Source organism: Garra rufa, chromosome 6 (genome assembly GCF_049309525.1).
Source record: "Garra rufa chromosome 6, GarRuf1.0, whole genome shotgun sequence".
NCBI classification, from domain to species: domain Eukaryota; kingdom Metazoa; phylum Chordata; class Actinopteri; order Cypriniformes; family Cyprinidae; genus Garra; species Garra rufa.
In genome coordinates this window covers 32,107,368-32,129,064 of record NC_133366.1, presented here as the reverse complement: position 1 = coordinate 32,129,064, position 21,697 = coordinate 32,107,368, and the positions used below count along the sequence as shown (strand labels likewise).

The window sequence follows — 21,697 nt, the reverse complement described above, 5'->3', positions numbered from 1 at the left end:
TATAATAGCAATTTGCATATACTCCAGAATGTTATGAAGAGTGATCAGATGAATTGCATAGTCCTTCTTTGCCATGAAAATTAACTTAATCCCGAAAAACACTTTCCACTGCATTGTTAAGAAGGCTTCAGGGCGTCCAAGAAAGTCCAGCAAGCGCCAGGATCGTCTCCTAAAGAGGATTCAGCTGCAGGATCGGAGTGCCACCAGTGCAGAGCTTGCTCAGGAATGGCAGCAGGCAGGTGTGAGCGCATCTGCACGCACAGTGAGGCGAAGACTTTTGGAAGATGGCCTGGTGTCAAGAAGGGCAGCAAAGAAGCCACTTCTCTCCAAAAAAAAACATCAGGGACAGATTGATCTGCAAAAAGTATGGCGAATGGACTGCTGAGGACTGGGGCAAAGTCATATTCTCCGATGAAGCCTCTTTCCGATTGTTTGGGGCATCTGGAAAAAGGCTTGTCCGGAGAAGAAAAGGTGAGCGCTACCATCAGTCCTGTGTCATGCCAACAGTAAAGCATCCTGAGACCATTCATGTGTGGGGTTGCTTCTCATCCAAGGGAGTGGGCTCACTCACAATTTTGCCCAAAAACAAATCCATGAATAAAGAATGGTACCAAAACACCCTCCAACAGCAACTTCTTCCAACAATCCAACAACAGTAACAGTGAAGAACGATGCATTTTCCTTATGGAGCACCGTGCCATAAGGCAAAAGTGATAACTAAGTGGCTCGGGGACCAAAACGTTGAAATTTTGGGTCCATGGCCTGGAAACTCCCCATCTTAATCCCATTGAGAACTTGGTCAATCCTCAAGAGGCGGCTGGACAAACAAAAACCCACTAATTCTGACAAACTCCAAGAAGTGATTATGAAAGAATGGGTTGCTATCAGTCAGGATTTGGCCCAGAAGTTGATTGAGAACATGCCCAGTCGAATTGCAGAGGTCCTGAAAAAGAAGGGCCAACACTGCAAATACTGACTCTTTGCATAAATGTCATGTAATTGTCGATAAAAGCCTTTGAAACGTATGAAGTGCTTGTAATTATATTTCAGTACATCACAGAAACCACTGAAACAAAGATCTAAAAGCAGTTGAGCAGCAAACTTTGTGAAAACTAATATTTGTGTCATTCTCAAAACTTTTGGCCACGACTGTAGAAAGTAACACGTAAATAAATAAAAAACAGAAATAAATATTTACAAATTAATAAATGTAGTATTACAAGAAAAAAAGTATTTCAAAATATTAACACTCTAATTCAGCCCGTTGTTGCGAATGTTACTTAAAAAAAACATTTGCCCGACTGGATTTATTATTGACTGTGCATTTATACTTAGACATTACTAAATTTATTTGGATATTTTGTGTTCATATTTGGCCCTCAGATTGATCAGTGTGGGATGGGGGAAGGGACAGTGTTCTCCAAACACAGGTTATGGGTTATATCATCTCTCATCATCTCCCCACCCTTTTACTCCACCGCAGCGCCGCCCCACACCCATAGACATCGAAAAAACGGGACTGGTGGTGAACGGAATGAATGGTATAAAAATGGGCGGGTCTTAGTGCGTGCAATTTCTTTTTAATTGGACGGGTCTAATTAGTAAAAAAGTCAGGTTTGTTTTAACTCTTAACTATATCTATTACTTAAATGAGTATTAATGTTTGTCTAGAATGTCCATAATCAGGGGAAATTATTGTCTAGAAAATGCTGTGTCCACACAAATACACATTGGTGTCACGTGGTACATGTTACTTTTCACTTCGCTGTACAAGCCTGGGCCAATCATAGTAGTTTTGTGATTACTGACTAAGACTTTTATTTAATCATTTAATAGAGATTGCTTTACGATATTTCTTTTTGTTACCAGGATAACAGTTCTTGGAAATAATAGATTTAAACGATTATACATTATGTTGTATAAATATATCAGTTAAAATGAATTGAATGAAACGATTTCAATGCACCTCAATGGTGCGTTTGTCTTTCTGAGCGCCCAAGCGCCCCTTTAGGAGGACATGTTTGCGTCCCATAATGAACACTAACAGATGCCAGCTGATGCTCACACCTCACCTCAAACACTGCGGCATCTATGTACCGCTCATCCTATAATCTCTCTCTCTCTCTCTGACACATTTCTGCGAGAGAGGAGTGTTTAAAAAGACGCGGATCTAGTAGCCGCGGGATATATTCTCAGTTCTCTTCATACTGCATGACCATCACAAAGGTAAGAAAACTCATAATTATTTACACTTAACTGTAGTTTTCAGTGTAGTGTTCCAGACTGTTTTTTAATGTAATTTTTATTATTATTATTATAATAGGCTATTTTATTGGTGATATAGTGTTTTTATGAGACATTAAAACATCAATGATTTTGATACATTGTCAGATGTGTCGCGACGTGATAGTTCTATCAATTTATTGTATAAGGCTTTCTTTAATATTTCAGATTCTTGTGACCTATCTTATCTCATGTCGTCTACTATTTTAATTTTGATAACTCTTTACAGTAAGGTCCCATTAGTTAACATTAATTTGCCTAATGCATTGACATAACCAATGAGCAATACAGTACTAGCCTAATTAATAGTTAACTAAAATTAATAAATGCTTTGGAGGTATTTTTATTGTTAGTTCATGGTGACTAGTTATCTAATGTCAACATTGGTTGTTAGTTTTATTGTATTCGTTTTGTTTACTTTTTCACGATCTGTTTTAGAGCTTACACATCTGTAAAATAAAGGATCATTTTAAAATAAAAAACTTTTTTTTAATCATCAAATCAAGAACATTACCTAAACTGATACAGATGTGAACAGATATATTATAAAATTCATTAAAGAGATAGCCCTAGTTCATCCAAAAATGAAAATTCAGTCATCATTTTTATTTTTGGATGAACTATCCATTTAAGTATCCATTTTCCATTTGTGACAATTATAACCACCAACACAGTTTTGATAATCTGAATACAATTAATTATCATTAACAATTATTATAAAACATGTCTGCCAAACCACTAATGTTTAGTTGAATTGGCCTGAATACTGTTACTCATATCTTTAATACTAAATGGAGGAAATGGCCTGGGTGTATTGCTGAGTGAGACAGACAGACACTCAGGGGAGGCCAGGTAATGAAAGACAGTTCATAAGGGTTGCCAGGTGTCAAAGTCCTGAGGGTGAAACATGTCAAAGAGAGGTGTGGTCGTGTTCAGACACGTCCATGAGCCTTGAGTACTGCTTTAGTCTGGGTCTTTACCTGGACACATGTGACTCTGGCTTCTCTGTCCATTCTTACTCTTTAATAATATTTTGTTCTGTACATCATTAGTGATAATTCATAGCATAGTCTGAAGAGTTTGACTTTCTGTATTGTTGGTTGATTTTAGATCAGGTGAGAATACTCGCTGAAGCAAAATATGTCGATGTTTGTTTGTATTTGTTAATTGTTGTTGTTGATTACTGAAGAGCTGCCACAGATACAAAAAGAATTTCCGAAAGGATAATAAACGAAACTATCTAACTAACTAATATTTTTATGAGCATTTGGACAGGGTGATAAGAACCATACCAATTAGAAGGCTTAACACTCTTTTTTTATTTGGAAAAGGTTTGGTTAAACCTGTATTGATGGACCATACACAGTTGTAAACAGTATGTTTGCTAGCACTGTCACCGCACAAGTAACTTTAGATACTGACAAATGACTGTATAGCATTGTCTGCGTTCACTTTCTTTCTGTTTGGAGTTTATAATATTATCCACCGTTTTCCTTAATGCAGAAGTCTGGTCCGACTCATTACGGAAAGTTGCTTTACATTTCTGTTCTTTGGTGTTTTTAGCCAAATCATCGCACAGCTCTACACAACTCTACACACATTTTTATATTTAGTTATATGTAAAAAGTTTTAGTTTAATTAATCAGTCGATTTTTTTACCCCGTTTTAACATGGATTTCTATAGAGACCAGAACATGAGAGCACCCAAACAGAAGTTAGAATCCATCATGGGGGCGCTCATTGGTTACTCAGGAAAAAAGGTGAATAGGCAAGATCATGCTTTATTAAGGCTGTTTTGAACACAAATATTGTCCATGAACCAGGTTTTGAATAAAAACAATACATTTTTATGGACCTCTTCACACCGGAGATGAATATTCATTGATAAAAGTTATTCATGTTAGTGAAGGTTTGAATTTAATTTATTTATTTGTTTATTTATTTATAAGTATGTTATTATTATTATTATTATTATTTTTATTTTTATTATTATTATTTTTTCATTAAAGGAACACTCCACTTTTTTTTGGAATACGCTAATTTTCCAACTCCCCCCGAGTTAATGAGTTGATTTTTACAGTTTTGAAATCCATTCAGCTGTTCTCCTGTTCTGGCGATATCACTTTTAGCATAGCTTAGCATAGATCATTAAATCCTATTAGACCAATAGCATCGCGTTCAAAAATGACCAACGAGTTTCGAATAGGTCAAATAGGATCCAATGATCTATGCTAAGCTATGCTAAAAGTGATATCGCCAGAAAGGAAGAACGGCTGAATGGATTTCAAAATGGTAAAACTCAACCCATTACCTCGGTACCTTACTTTCATTTGGGAGAGAATGAGCCTATTTCCAAAAAAAGTGGAGTGTTCCTTTTCATTAAGCAAATACATGAACTAACATGATGTAAGCTTTGAATCACATGTCACATTCCACTTTTACATTTTGTATTTGACTGTAATTGTAAAAAAACAGTAGAAAGGATTGTGTTTTGGATGAGTTTGTCTACTAAAGAGGTTCAAGAGATATATATTCAAAGATCTTGGATTATTTTAACTTTTCCCTTCTAGCTCATGACCTTTACTTGATCCCCTTAGTGAACACAGGTCACAGATGAGTCATGTTATGTCACAGGTTATTGTTGAACGGTCAATTAAGGAGGTCAAAGGAGTAGTTCACTTTTAAAACAAAAATTTACAGATAATGTACTCACCCCCTTGTCATCCAAGATGTTTATGTCTTTCTTTCTTCAGTCAATAAGAAATGATGTTTCTTGAGTAAAACATTTCAGGATTTCTCTCCAAATAATGGACTTCAATGGTGCCCCTGAGTTTGAACTTCCAAAATGCAGCTTCAAAGGGCTCTAAACAATCACAGCCGAGGAAAAAAGGGTCTTATCTAGCAAAATGATGGGTTATTTTCTAAAAATAAATTAAAATTAATATACTTTTTAACCTCAAATGCTTGTCTTGTCTAGCTCGGCAAGACAAGATTTTGAGATTAAAAAGTGTATGTGACCCTGGACCACAAAACCAGTCATAAGGTTAAATTTGACAAAACTGAGATTTATACATCACATGAAAGCTCAATAAATAAGCTTTCTATTGATGTATGGTTTGTTAGGATAGGACAATATTTGGCTGAGATACATCTATTTGAAATCAGAAATCTGAGGATGCAAAAAAATCGAAAAGACTGAGAAAATCACCTTTAAAGTTGTCCAAATTAGGTTCTTAACAATGCATATTACAAATCAAAAATTACATTTTGATATGTTTACAGTAGGAATTTTACAAAAAATCTTCATGGAACATGAACTTTACTTAATTTCTTATTTTTGGCATAAAAGAAAAATCTAAAATTTTGACCCATGCAATGTATTTTTGGCTATTGCTACAAATATACCCCAGCGACTTAAGACTGGTTTTGTGGTCCAGGGTCACATATAAGCCGTAAGTGTTTTTACAAAATAACCAATCATTTCACTAGATAAGACCCTTCTTTCTCAGCTGGGATCATTTAGAGCCCTTTGAAGCTGCATTTAAACTCCAGTTTGGAAGTTCAAACTCGGGGGCACCATAGAAGTCCATTATATGGAGAGAAATCCTGAAATGTTTTCCTCAAAAAACACAATTTCTTTACGACTGAAGAAAGAAAGACATGAACATCTTGGATGACAAGGGGGTGAGCACATTATCTGTAAATTCTTGTTCTGAAAGTGAACTACTCCTTTAAGTAATTTGTGACCCTGCACCACAAAGCCAGTCTTAAGTACCATGGGTATATTTGTAGCAATAGCCAAAAATACATTGTATGGGTCAAAAGTATAGATTTTTTTATGCCAAAAATCATTAGGATATTAGTAAAGATCTTGTTCTGTGAATATATTTTGTAAATTTTCTACCGTAAATATATCAAAACGCAATTTTTGAGTAGTAATATTTAAAGATTTCAAGGCAGCATTTTCTCAATGTTTTGATTTTTTTGCAACCTCAGATTACAAATTTTCAAATAGTTGTATCTCAACCAAATACTGCCCTATCCTAACAAACCATACCTCAATGGAAAACCTATTTATTCAGCTTTCAGATGATTTATAAATATATTTTTTAATAAAAATTGACTCTTATGACTGGTTTTGAGGTCCAAGGTCACATTTATTAAGTTAAACAATACACTATGCTCAGTAATTGTGAAACATTATTACAAATTAAAAAACTGCTTTGTGATTTGTCATTCAGAAATCATTCTAATATGCTGATTCGGTATTGTACATATAAAACTCAGCACTAATTAGCTCTGTCTTGACCTGACAGGGAATCCACAGGGACTGTCGTTCTTTTTTTTCTCACTTTTGGTGAAGTTAGACATCTGCGGAAGGAAATGCACACCCATCTATTGATTCAGTTTCTTTTTTTAGATTGCCAGTCCATCACTCAGTTGTTGGCAAAGAAACAAGTCAACATATGCGCATCAATAATGTTAGGTTCTCATGATACAATTGTCATACTGCTATACTACTTTCTTTGTCCAAATTGAATCTAATAATTCAAGAAATATAACATTTCTCATTCATAGTTCAAGTTAATGTCAGAAGAATCACTTCATTTTTGTGAAACAAATAATTAGCAATGCAGCAAATCTTCTTATAAGCCTTAGAAATATTTTATTCTTATACACAGTTAATATAAACTGTGATCTTGATCTCTGAAGAATGGTATGTGCAGTAATTAAATATAGACACATGATCCTCAACAATTAGCACAGAAACCTCATTAACAATGAACAAACATAATAAAGAAAAAATATGAGCTTGTAACCCATACAAGACCATGCAAAACAAATAACTTACATCGATGACAAAAACAGCAACATAAATCAAGTCAGCAAACAGAAAAACAATCCTGACCCTCTAATTTATTCATGCTGCAGTGCATGCTGGGAGCTTACAGATCTTTAACAAATAAGCAACATTGCTGAATATGAAACAACTCATATACATGCATACATGTTGTTTCATATTTCATATTGAGCAATGTTGCTTGTTCTATCTTTATATATAGTTAGTTGAAGTCAAAAGTTTATGTACATCTTGCAGAATTTGCTAAATGTTAATTATTTTACCAAAATAAGAGAGATCATGTTATTTTTTTGTTTGTTTATTACGGACCTGAATAAGATATTTCACATAAAAGATGTTTACATATAGTCTACAAGAATAAATAATAGGTGAATGTCTAAAATTGGCCCCGTTCAAAAGTTTACATACACTTGATTCTTTATTAGTGATAGTTGTTCATGAGTCCATTGTTTGTCCTGAAAAGTTAAACTGCCCGCTGATCTTCAGAAAAATCCTTCAGGTCTTACAAATTCTTTGTTTTTTCAGCATTTTTGTGTATGTGAACTCTTTCCATCAATGACTGTATGATTTTGAGATCCATCTTTTCACATTGAGGACAATCATATTCAACTATTACGGAACGTTGAAACTCTCACTGATGCTTTTTGAATTTCATCAGGGTAAATTTAACTTATTTTGTCTTCTGTGAAACATGTTAGTGTCTTCTGTAGCTTCTGAAGGGCAGTACTAAATAAGAAAAATGTACACATCTTCATTCTGTTCAAAAGTTTATACCCCTGGCTCTTAATGCATTGTGTTTCTTTCTGAAGCGTCAGTGAGCATATGAGTCCCTCAGTTGTCCTCAGTGTGAAAAGATGGATCTCAAAATCAAACAGTCATTGTTGGAAAGGGTTCAAATACACAAAAATGCTGAAAAACCAAAGAATTTGTGGGACCTGAATTGGATTTTTCTGAAGAACAGCAGACAGTTTAACTGTTAAAGACAAACAAGGGACTCATGAAAAACTATCACTAAACAAAAAAATCACAGCTGTGGATCATTCAGGTAACAACATGGTTTTAAAAATCAAGTGTATGTAAACTTTTGAACAGGGTGATTTTTTTTATAAATTAAATTATTATTTTCTCTCGTAGATTATATGTAAATATCTTTTATGTGAAATATCATATTCAGGTCAGTACTAAATAAAAAATAACATGCATTTTGTATGATCCCTCTTATTTTGGTAAGAGAGAGAGAGAGAGAGAGAGAGAGAGAGAGAGAGAGAGAGAGAGAGAGAGAGAGAGAGAGAGAATTAAAGTAAATTATGCTGATAAAAGTAAAAAGCAAACTGGATAGTATGTGTGCACTCATGTCCATCGTCTACCAAACTCAGTTTGTTTTATTTTTAGTTTCACATTACAGTTACTGCACCCACTCTGAAACCCATCAAGGAGCCTTTCCCAGCATCCTCTCTTCTTAAGTGGGTTATTGAATGGCATGGAATCTTCCTGACTTCACATCCCTCTGTAATGCTCAGGTCATTATTACAGTTTGTGTGTGCAGCACATCCCTCTTTGTATTAGTCAATAAACATATTGATTTAGTTTCAGGTTTCATGAGCTCTTCTGAATGTCGTAATGTTTAGATGAGCAGATGGCTGTATTGTTGGCAATATTACAATATATAGTTTCCCTCATTTAGGCAGGTGGGCAGATCATGAATAGACATTAATGATTTATATAAACATTTTATGTGGCTCTATTGTCTATTATTTAATTTACAGTGCCATAATGACATAATAGACACAAATACATCACATAATATACCTAGAAATAATAGAGTACAGACTCATGCAGTTCAGCCATACTTCCTCTTTCATCATCTGTTTTGACCACTGAGCCTTTAAGGAAGCCATAGTTCCTTCACATAATTTTTTTTTTTTTTTTTCGTTTTTTGAAAAGGCGTGTGACACATATGTACTTTCCACCCATATTGCAAACATCATTATAACCTGTGATTTAGTTTGTGAGCTTCAAATAATGTTGCACAATTCTGACTTAACAAGCAACTATTCATGTTGTGTACACTGTAAAATCCAATAGTTTACCTTACTTAGATTTACTTAGTTATCTTTACTTAGTTGCTATACTTACTAGGTTGTATTAAGTTACAGCTACTTTCAATGCAAGTAAAACAATTTACTTAGTGCTTTGAGTGACGCTTACTTAAAATATTCAAGTAGCCACAAAGGAACCAATGACATTAAGAAACCAGTGAGAGGCAGCAGTGCACTAATATGTTGCTAATTTCCTAAATAAAAAAAGAAGAAGAAAATAAAAGTTTTTGAGGTGGGTCAATAGTTAATCTGCAGTTATTTTTCACAACTTACATTCACTTATTTCCCAAAGTCATCTTGAATGTTGTTTCAATACAACTGAAATGTTTGAAAGAACATCACATTAACCTGACTTCATAAATAGATGTTAATTTTCATAAAATGTTTTTTGTACCTACCATCATAGTGATTAATGGTCCCTTTGGTTGGGCAGTTGGAACTTTATTTATTTTATTGTAATTTTGTTCCTATTGATGCAGCAATGCAACATGGAATCATAATTATTGATTTCAAGGGACAAAAAGTAATATGCAGGTTGCTTTTAGAAGGCAACCTATTTAAATAAATCATTAGCTTATATATTTTTAATATTTACTGATGATCTTTTAAAACTTCATTGTTCTTCATAAACACCTTGATACACGTAATTGGGTTGAGATTATCATTAACTATATGTGGTTATGTGCTCAAGTCACAGACAGACTTCAACATTCAGCACGCTAATCACAACAATGGTAACAATTCAGTTTTATTTATTTTTATTAATTGTGACAAAAATCATTTTATTATTTTATTTGCTCTTTTTGTTGTGCTACTATTGACACAAGACAGTAAATAAATTTAGCAAATAAAAATAACAACAGTAAAACAAACCAATTGCATAATTTATGCATGCTGCAATGCACTCTGGAAGACAGTGAGTAGCTATACTAAGTCAAGAGTAAACCTTAAGTAAAGGATCAAGTATCCCCTACAGTTCTTTTTTAGTTGCTAGAACTCTCATGTAAGCAAACTATACTAACTAAGCATTTGTCAGTACAACGTATTATTTCTATTTCACTTTACTTAGTGTTTTTAAGGCAATCGGTTTCCATGCTTTTTTTAAGTAAGCCCAACTAATTAGATTTTACAGTGTAATACTAGCTGAATACATCATCATTTTCTGTTTTTTTTTTTTTTTTTTTTTTTTTGAGGGCTGGAAATGTTTTTATCCAGACGTTTCTCTTTCAGGACCAGCTTGGTGAGCCTCAGTAGCTATTTTTTTTCTCCTAAGAGAGAAAATTCAAATGTAAGCTTTGAAAGTCAAATTGAACAGTCCCACTTTTCGAAAGGAAAAAAAAAGAGCTGTGCAAATGAGTCACGTTCTTCAGCTTTAGGACATTGGTAATACCTTTACATTTTTCCTTACTCAACACATGTGTTGACAAACTGTTGCTCACCTTAATGATTTCACCAAAATCAAAAGTAGATCACCAGTCCCAAATTGAGGTTTTTGAGTATTTGCTAAGCAAACTGCATTAAGACAGATTATATGGGGTGGACATATGCAAAACATGTTTACACAAATGTGTTCTAACCTGGAAATTTAGTTTTTAGCATAGTTGCTTCAGAAACTACATTTTAATCTTGTGTTTGCTTTTGTGAACACTGTCGGTTAGGTTTAGGTTAGGGTTTAGTTTACTTGGTACGTTACTTTTAACTGCCATAGAGCATAACTAATGTAATATAACATTGCCAGATTCACAAAGAAAAGCATCCAAAATAAATGCTTCTGTATATCTGTGTGTACTATGTATATGTATTATGTATATATAAAGAAAATATTTGCATGTATATATTTTTATTCGTATAATTTATATTATATATAAATATATTTAATATATAAACATAACATTTTTATTAAATGCAAAAAATATACACAGTACACGCATGCTATGTACACAAAAACTTTTATTTTGGATGTGATTACTCACATTTATTAGTCATATTTACCTTTTTTTTACTACACTTACACAGCTAAGAACGAGATGTAGACGTGATCAAGTTTTTATTGCTCTCTACAATTGCTTTCACGTCACTAGCTTATTTTTGGACTTTAGGGTGTCAGTTAACAGATACTGTTACAGACTCAGTTTCATGATCTTGTGTTGGTGCAATAAAGCAATAAAGTTTGTTTTTATCAATATTAATTTAGCACATGCACTCCTAAACTTCACCTAAAGACCTTCTTTGGAAGAGTGAAGAGTTGAAATAGGATAAACAAACTCAACCAGACCCTCCCAGAGAGCCCATAGCCGACATTTATCATATCAAAACACAGTCTTTCTCAACATTTTAGAGGCAATTAACATAACAACAGTCAATGACCTGGATACTCCAAGACAATACTAATGCCAGTGCCCCATCGACACAGTTAGGATTTAGTGAGGCCTCAATGGCCCAGAAACTGAAACCAGGCGGTGTATTGTCAAAATGCAGATCTCCTCATTCAAGATCAAACACCTTTCCACACTGAAAGACCTGGACCCATAGAGCTTTTCCTCTGTTGTAGCTGGTTATTAGCATAATGTCTGTAATCTCTGCACATTAGTCAGCTCTTGAGGCCTCTAGAAAGCTGCATGTCAAGCTGCTCTCTAATTGCTTGAATAACAGATCCTGACCTCATCGCTAATGGCAGTTTTTTAAAGTGATCAACGTTTGCCTGCAGCAACTCAGCAAAAAGATGCAGTTAGCAGATTTTTCAGTGATTCCTATCCACCTTGCAGGTGTTCAGCAACTAACTTATCTTCTAGGTGAAACTTGAACTCATTTGATAGAAGTGATACTTCAACTTCCGTCTGCTCTTTTTAAACTAAATCTGACCTGTGGACTGGACTCTGTACCTGTGTCTGTTTACGCTCCTCATATTAAGTTGCATGTCTACCACGTTTACGACTCCATTATTCATTTCCTGTGTGTTTGCTTTACACTGCTTATTTACAAAGCATAAACATATTTCTATCGAGCCTTTGCTGTACTCAGATAACACTCGATAATGAGTGTCTTCTGAAGCTTTCCTTTGAGAAACAGCCTTTGCTTCTGCTCAGTTAAAATGTCTGTCTTGCAGCAGACAGATTCAGATTTGAATACCGCAAAGATCGGGTGATATGTCAAATTTTCACGATGCATTCTTTTGGAAAAGAAAATGAACAAAAGCATGCACATCCAAAAGAATGGAGAAGCTAATTATAGATCCATGAGCAAAAATAGAAAGGTAAATATAGAAAAAAAAGTTGTCACACTACAGCGCCATAGAATAAATAATTGATTAAAATCCCACATAATTAAGTAAAATTGTGAATATTGCAGTGATTTTAATCCTTCTCGCAACTCACAAGTCTGAGAGTTAAGAGAAATGTTTTAATCGCTTTATACTAAAGCAGCAAAATGCCATTATTTTTTGTGTGATTCATTCCTGTAAATAAGTTTAAACTGTTTCTGTTTCACAGAATTGATTCATAATTTTGATTCAGTAGTTTTTATGCATTCTTGTGTGACTTTTTTTTTATGTATTTCAGTAAATGTTTTAGTGAAAATGTTGATACATTTGTCAAAATTAACAACAATGAATTAGAATAAAACATTTCTTTAAAAGCAATCTTAAAGCAAATACACAAATGTCATATGTTATGTAGTATTATGAAATTTTAATGTCCTAGCCCTAGTGATTAATGAACAGGAAATCACTGTGGGGAATTTGTCCTATCTTTCCTTCACACCTACCCATCCCCTGAGCTTTCTGCTGTGAGGCGCCACCCATTTAGGGAGTGTGCACACATGATCTCTTACCTGCTTCGCTCACAAACACTGGACGTGCTGCTGGCATTCAGTCCACATTTACTGAGGCTGCAGGGCAGAAGTTTAACATCTGTTTTCTCATTGCCTTAATTTGATTTTCTTTCTTTATTGTCATTTTTTTCTTTGTCTGGGATGTTTTTCAAGAGATTTGAAATGGAATAGCTCTGCCTGTGGAAGTAGCAAACAGAGATATTTTCTCCAGTTTTATTTCTGCATCTTCACCTCTGTTCTCTCAGGTCTTCGTGTGCTTAGCACAGACAGGGTGAGTAGTTTCCACAGTGAAAGGCATTTTTGTTACATTGTGTTTTAAGATATTGCCTTCTCACTCTACTAGTTCATTTCAGGCCAGATGGGGTTTGGAGAGTTGGAGGGTATTATAAAGCATACTACACTATTATAGTTATTTTCCTGATTTTACTGCATTCACTGTTACTATTATTATCTGCATGTCATGGCCTAAGCATTTTTAGTTATGTTAATGCAGTTATTAATATAAAGACACTCAGTTAATGTGATAAAAAGCTTCAAACAAAAGAAATTAGAAAAAAAAAAAAACTATTTTGAAACATTTCTGCCAGAAAGTTGAGTTTAAATGTCATGTTCCACGTTGTGTCTGGATGACGTCTACCCTTAATTTTTTTGCTGTTCTATTAACTGTGCTTTATAAATAAGAAGTTTCTGGTATTGTCATGATTTTTATATCTATTGTTACCTACCACCACACCCACACTAGCTAATCCATCACTTCGTTAATCATTACACCAGCCTTTGAAAGCTGAACAACTCAAACATATACAAATCCTGTCACAAAAGGATTTGCTCATATATTTAACAGTGTTGCAATGTTTTATGTTTTCAATATGTTTTAGTATGGATTAATGCTCAAAGTTGTCTAATAAATCATCAGACACTGAATATGGTGTTAGAATATGCGCTGAATATGTATTGCCCAGATAAAGACTGTTTCTCCACCCAGGATGCATTGCATTTAAAGGGAAGCTTTGTATATTAATACTCAGGTGTGTTTGAATACATGTTCATTCGTTCAGTTGATTGTGGAATCACCTGAATGGTTTTGTAGTTGCAGTTCTCAGGCAGCTATAAACTGTCAAATCTTTAACTGTTATCTGTTTTAGCCATAACATTCTCTGGAAATTGATCTCCACACTCAGAATTCAACTGCACACAACTCATACGTAAATACAGTTGTTGAAACACCAGATTTTCTTCTTCTGCAGTGTGATTGTGCTCTATCTAGTATCTATCTAGTAGTAGTCTTAGATCTAGTACCTGAGAACTTTATCCTTCAACCAAAACCAGTCATATTGTTTTCACAATGCATTTATCTACACAGACATCAGGGTTGTTGCCGACGTTTCTGACAGGCATTTTGTTTGTGAAGTTGTTGGAAGTTGGCTAGTGGGGTTTTTCTTCATTGTTTCTTGCAGAGGTGGATGATAATTAGGCCTACGCGGAAATCTTTATGAGTAGCTGAGAATATCGTCAGAAATTAATAAAAATATTAAGCAGTTGTGAAAATGAAAAAAGAAAAATGAATATGTTGACTTGAGTACCAAAAATTATTTTTGTAGGATTGTGTGACACTGAAGACTGGAGTCTAGAGTCTGGAGTATTTTGCCATAAAATTCTAAAAATATATTAAACTAGAAAATATGTTTATTAAACATATATGTTTAATCATAATAACATTTTTCAATATTGTTTCAGTATTTAAAAAAAACCAAACAAACAAACAAAAAAACATACTGTACATTTAGCCCAGTGTCCTCCTTTAGACAGCATCAACTATTAAAGGAGTAGTTCACTTTCAGAACAAAAATTTACAGATAATGTACTCACCCCCTTGTCATCCAAGATGTTCATGTCTTTCTTTCTTCAGTCGTAAGGAAATTATGTTTTTTGAGGAAAACATTTCAGGATTTCTCTCCATATAATTGACTTCTGTGGTGCCCCCGAGTTTGAACTTTCAAAATGCAGCTTCAAATGGCTCTAAACGATCTCAGCCGAGTAAATAAGGGTCTTATCTAGCAAAACGGTCGGTTATTTTCTAAAAAAAAAAATTACAATTTATATTAGAGCTCTACATTTGAGCCCGAGCCCGTCGGGGCCCGACTTTTTTATGCCCCTAGGGCCGGGCTTCGGGCCAATTTTCACGTCATAGCTCGCACGCATATCGGGCTTCGGAAAAAAACTAAATATTGATGTTTGTTTTATATATGTGGACTGCTTTAGAAAAAAAAAAGTTTATTGAGATCTAACGCCAGTTTCACACTGCACGTGTAAGCAGGACGTAAGCATCGCATATTTTTTCGGTGCCCATGTTAACAGATTAGAGCATTCACACCGCACGCAGAGGCGGCACGGCAGCGCGTAGCAGGAGCAGAGCAGAAGCGTCAGTGTCGCGATCGTTTTGGCGCCGAGTCTATTTTTGCTGCTCCGCTTACGCTGGATTAAAGCCACAGTGCATTGTTCTTTATCAAAATTGACCTGATTAACATAAAAAATAACAATTTCGTGTATCATATGCACCACAATCACGGCTTAAAACACTCACCAGCACAAAATAATGTTTTTGTGTGGTTTTATAAATAATGTCGTAGTTACACAAAACAATCACCTTGGCAATGTTTGTACTATTTTCTGCTTATTTTGATAAATACAAGAATCAAAAATAAATAAATATAGGCTACTGTCATTAAAATGTTAATATAAAACATAATATAGTAAGAAAATAATTTTTAAAAGTGAAATTTCTGAAAGTTCTGAATGAGATCCTATAATAATTTAATATATATTTACAGTAGTAACAAGAAATTATTTTGTATATGATATGTCTTATTATGTTTTTAAATATAATGGTTTCATTATAAACCTGATGATTATCTTTGGTGGACCATAATAAAATATGATATTTACTATCTGAATCGAACCATGTCATGTCAACAGATTGAAAAGTCAGTCATCTATTAATTATCTTGTAAATTATTGTGTCTTTAGCCCCAACAGCAGGGGCGACTTTTACCCCAAATACCATACTTTTACATATTCTTTTCGTTATTGAAAAACGGTTGCTTTAATTATCTTAAACCAAACTGGGAATCATTAGGACGACCTTTGTCTGAAAATGTATTAAATAATTCAGCGTTTCTCATTTGTTACTTAAATCTACAACATAAAAAAGAGAAAGATATATCTTGTAAACTATACAGCATGTTAGCCTGTGTATGTGGGACAGAGGGGAACACGTCCGCATCACAGCATGCTGCCCATATCATAAATAAAATCACATGACCGATAATTGTCGGAGAACACCTGAAATCCGCAACTGAATGAACGATACTCGTATGTAATTGAAGTTCACAATCCGCGGTTCAGCTGCGCGCGACAAACGCTGCCAGTGTAAAAAGCACAATGGGCACGCGCTGCCTCTGCTCTGCTTGCGCTTCCAGTGTGAAACCGGTGTAACTCGTGCATAGAGATTTCCAGCCACGTGCAATGGAGAACATATAGAGAAAAATTGCCAATGGTGAACTTAAAACTGTGATAGCTATTTTCAGTGCTAAAGTTGTGTTTTTGAAGTTTTCTATATAATTATGTATTCTTTATATATTTGTTTATTATTCGTTTACTTTACCACGCCGTCTTTGCATGTACAGCGGTTTTGCACAGCAGAGCTGCCTGCCCTGCTCTCTATTTTTGTTCGAAATGCCTTTGTTCTGAGATGGTGATAATAAACTATAAATCTAACATTGTGATATATTGATGTTTGTTTTATATCTGTGGATTGTATTGTAGACTAGTCAAGTGTTGATTTGATTTATAGGTAAAATTGAGTAAACTCACTGTGGACCACATACCACTTGGATATGGATGTCACTTAAAAAACTTACATTTAAAAAACAAACAAAAATACTCCAAACATTTCTCTAAATTATTCTGAAAAAAAAAAAGAAACGAAAACACATAAACTTTCTATTAAATACAAATCTGGTCTATTTTAATGGCTGTAACAGTATAAGCTTTTTGGCGGAAAAAAGACGGGCTTTGGGGCGGACTCGGGCCAAAAATTTTGATAAGCTGTCGGACAAGGGCCGGGCTACAGCCTGTGCGTCTCAGGCCAGGGCCGGGCTAGGGCTTAGATTTAAGGCCCGTGCAGGGCTCTAATTTATATACTTTTTAACTTCAAATACTTGTCTTGTCTAGCTCTGTGTGTACTCTGTGTAGAGATTAAAAAGTATAGAAATTGTAAATGTTTTTAGAAAATAACCAATCGTTTCCCTAGATAAGACCCTTCTACCTCGGCTGGGATCATTTAGAGCCTTTTGAAGCTGCATTTAAACTGCATTTTGGAATTTCAAACTAGGGGGCACCATAAAAGTCCATTATATGGAGATAAATCCTGAAATGTTTTCCTCAAAAACATTATTTCTTTACGACTGGAGAAAGAAAGACATGAACATCTTGGATGACAAGGGGGTGAGTACATTATCTGTAGATTTTTGTTCTGAAAGTGAACTACTCCTTTAAGGCTATAAAAATATGTGAATAGATAGCTAGATGCTCTGAATTGTACACTACAAGACACTAACAACACCTGTTTTATTGAATAGAGTAATTTTAGTCAAAATTATTGCACTCACTTTTTGTAACAAACTTTTTGTTAAAATTTAACTGGTTGACACACACGTGCATGTTTCTTTCTGACCTGGGGGCTGCCATATTTGTTTCATGGACATTCAGTTTCAGTTAACTCTTTTAAGAGCCTTTGGAAAAATAATAACGGAAATCATAATAAACACAATGACAGCATTTACCAGTTACAGCATCTACCAGGAGGATTTGCAGATAAAAAAAAACATTGTTCCCATTACCATATTGTGTCCATAATCTTTACTGATTAGTTGTTGCAGCCTGAATAACTATTATGCTTGTGTTCTGTTACATCTTCAGTATTTTATGATCTTCACCGAATATTTGATTTACAAAGAAAAATACTCTTTTCACACAGAACTTTAAGCCCTCATGGGAGCCACTTCTAAATGTTTTTAAGGTTAAAAACTGTGATGCAAGTTTTTCTCTCTCCCCTAGGTCTGTTTATGTCTTCTTCAAAACTTGTGGCATTTTGAAATTGGCAGTAATACCAAATGTTTATCCATTTTCTGTTTCAATCTAGATGACATGGCGTCCTCAGTACCGTAGTTCCAAGTATCGCCATGTGTTTGGAAAGCCGGCCACAAAAGAGAATTGCTATGATGGCGTCCCCATCACCAGGAGTGTTCATGACAATCATCTCTGTGCCATCAACCCTCGCTTTATTGCCGTCATCACAGAATGTGCAGGGGGTGGAGCCTTCCTTGTACTGTCCATCAATCACGTGAGTGAAACACATTCAGATCTGTGACTAGAACTGATAATATGTCACCCTGGACCACATAACCCGTCTTAAGTAGCACAGGTATACAGTAGTCAACATTTGAAGTGGATCAAAAAAAGTGAATCAAAGTTGTCCTAAGACAAGAATGGGTATTGTTTTGGTTTTAGGACAACAAATGTTGACTCCTGTATACCTGTGCTACTTAAGACTGATTTTGTGGTCCATGTTTTTAGCAATAGTCAAATATACACTGTATGGGTCAAAATTATCGATTTTACTTTCATGCTAAAAATCATTAGGATATTAAGTAAAGATCATGTTCCATGAAGATATTTTGTAAATTTCCTATCGTAAATATATCAAAATGTAATTTTTGCTTAGTGATATGCATTGCTAAGAACATTTGGACATCTTCAAAGGCAATTTTCTCAATTTTTTGTCAATGGAAAACTTATTTATTTAGATTTCAGATGATCTATAAATGTAAATTTAAAAAAAAAAGTAGGCTTATGACTGGTTTTGTGGTCCAGGGTCACATATATGGACTGAAACATGCTTTTAATAATGTTGTATTTGGGTTATTTTGACACATTCACATTCAATTTTCAGATATTCAGAATTTGTGAAATTTGAAAACTGGTTAACAATTTACTTCTTCTTGAAATTCTGTGAACATTTCTCATTTAGGGTCATGAATGTGCATGCAAAGTTTAAATATAAAGATGTGTTCTGGAAAGACAGTAAAAAAATTTGTTGCCACTTTTGTGTTGGGGTCAAATTGTTAAAAAATATAAGTTTTTTCACATATTTTATATTTTTCATTCTCTCACAAGGTTTCTTGTTTTACATAAGTCATTACTGTGTGCATAGTGTAAATTATTGGTAAACGTGGAAACCAATGTAGGTCTATTTGACCCACGACTCAAAAGTTGTACCCAGTTTTTTAATGTAACAGGAAGGTTAAAGGACAATCTGACAGGTTACGTAAGTTACAGTATCTTCCCTTTTACTTCGGGGAAAATGAAGACCTTTTTTATCTGCATATTTATCGTCTTCTATTATTTTACAGCCTAACATACAAAATAGCTTCTCATACTCATTCTTTTTGTTACACACACACACACTCCTGCACGCTTACCTGTTCTGACACACTTCAGCTCTCTGTGTGATTTTATTGGTCTGTTGACTGTCTCATGTTCAGTCAGGTATTACCTCATGTCTCAAGAATGGCACAGGTTACATGAAAGCCTTGAGGCATCTTTCTGTATTGTCTGTCTCCTTCCCCCCAACACCAAAGGTTGTCTAAAAAAGTTAACTTGACTTAATTGTACCTAATGTTGACTTAAGTGCAGCTTAAAATGTGCTTTAGTAGCAAACAAAATGTAAAGTGGTCTGACCACACAATACAAGTTAATGCAAGTTTCAACATTTCACCATTTTAGTGTCTTTCCCCAGAACCAATGCCCACCGTTGCCAGTTTAGATACGAAAAATGATAAAGTCACCTGTTAACTGAGTCATTTGTGTTACGTAACTGTTTTTTGGCTACTAAAGGATGTTCTCCTTGTTGAGACTTGTGTCTTTAGCAAACACATTTCTGTGCTATGAATCTTGGTCAAACTTGCAGTGACTTAGATCTAGTTTTTTTGTATTACACTGCCAACAAACCTATTTTATTCTAATATGTATCTTGTTTTTAGCAAAATATCTAAATAACTGTATAAAAAGGAAATTGAGATGCATTTTGGATTGTTTTTTGGAGAATTTCAAATGTGTAACTGAATATAAGTGTTGTCACCACACTGCAAAAAAGTCAAAATATCTATAAATTCTTAAATTAAGATGCATTTTACTAGATAAGCAAAATGACATAAAGTATTTAACATTTAAAATGTTTTAAGCTAAATTCACTTAATTTAGTTTTTTCCCCCTCTGGAAACAAGTAAAATTATCTGCCAGTGGGGTAAGTAAAATATTTTAAAAGCAAGAGAATTTTACTTACAAGACTAAATACCGTATGTAATTTTGCTTATATAGTAAATGCATCTTAATTAGAGATATTTTAGATATTTTGACTAGAAACTAGACAATAATACTAAGATTTTTTTTGCAGTGCAATGTTGTCACATGGCTTAATATAAATTTTGTGAGATTTATGTTTAAAACAGACAAAACAAGACAACATATAATGGCACAGCTATTCAGTGCTTTAGTCTATAGTGTCACATGATCCTTCAGAAATCATTCTATGATTTGATGTTTAAGAAACATTTCTTTCTTAATATAAATTTAGCTGAACTGCTTAATATATTATTGTAGATTCTTTGATAAAAATAAAAAAAGGTAAAAAAAAAATCTTACCCTTCACCCCCTCCCCCCATTTTTTAAATTTTACATTATATAAAAACATTCTCTTTTTATTTATTGCATGTAAAACTATAGTAAATTAAAAAATTAACTGGTTTTATTAAAGTCAAAAATATTACTTTGGTAATACTTTACAATAAGTTTCGTTAACATTAGTTAATTTTTATTAACTAACATTAACATTAATAAGGTGAATAAATAGTGTAATAAATGTATTGTTCATTGTTTGTTAATGTTAGTTAATACAAATGACACCTTACTGTAAAGTGTTACCGAACAAACAATGACCAACTGTATTTGTATTAAATAACATTAACAAAGATGTTTTGTTCATTGTTCGTTCATGTTAGGTAATACATTAACTAATATTAACAAAAGACACCTTATTGTAAAGTGTTACCCAACTTGGATACTTTAAGTTATAACAATTAAGATAATCGCAGGTTACTTTTTTACTGTATAGATAATTTTATCAGCACAGACTAACTAGGCCATGCTAAATATATTTCAAACCTTGACCCCATGGTCGTCCTCTCTGTGTTTACACAAATAATGGTGTATCTGTGTGTGTCTTCTCAGACTGGCAAGGTTGACCCTCATCATCCAAAGGTTTCTGGTCACAGAGGAAATGTGCTTGACATCAAATGGAATCCCTTTGATGACTTCTGCATAGCATCAGGTTCAGAGGACACCACAGTAAGTGTGGGCATTTAAATTCATACTGACTAAAAAGGATCTGGTTATTTCATATCCCACTTTCCTTCAGATCAGTCTTTGAATTAGGTGTTCTTGATACATTTTAACATTGTTTTTAAATGTTTGCAGCTTATCATTTGTGCCCATGTTTGTTGTTCAG

General features: G+C 34.1%; 1 protein-coding gene across 2 annotated transcripts in view; it reads left to right on the top strand.

Moving 5' to 3' along the window:
- Positions 1-2,095: 2,095 nt before the first annotated feature.
- The window catches only part of coro2aa (coronin 2Aa), a 34,198-nt gene continuing 14,596 nt past the window's right edge, over positions 2,096-21,697 (top strand). The window contains exons 1-3 of one of the 2 annotated variants that reach the window (XM_073842012.1): positions 2,096-2,226; positions 18,275-18,475; positions 21,421-21,537. In XM_073842012.1, the coding sequence (XP_073698113.1) occupies positions 2,212-2,226; positions 18,275-18,475; positions 21,421-21,537 (333 nt within the window). In that variant the 5' untranslated portion in view covers positions 2,096-2,211. Of the gene's footprint in view, positions 2,227-13,107; positions 13,343-18,274; positions 18,476-21,420; positions 21,538-21,697 lie in introns of those variants that run through there. The other variant, XM_073842013.1, reaches the window with a different exon arrangement.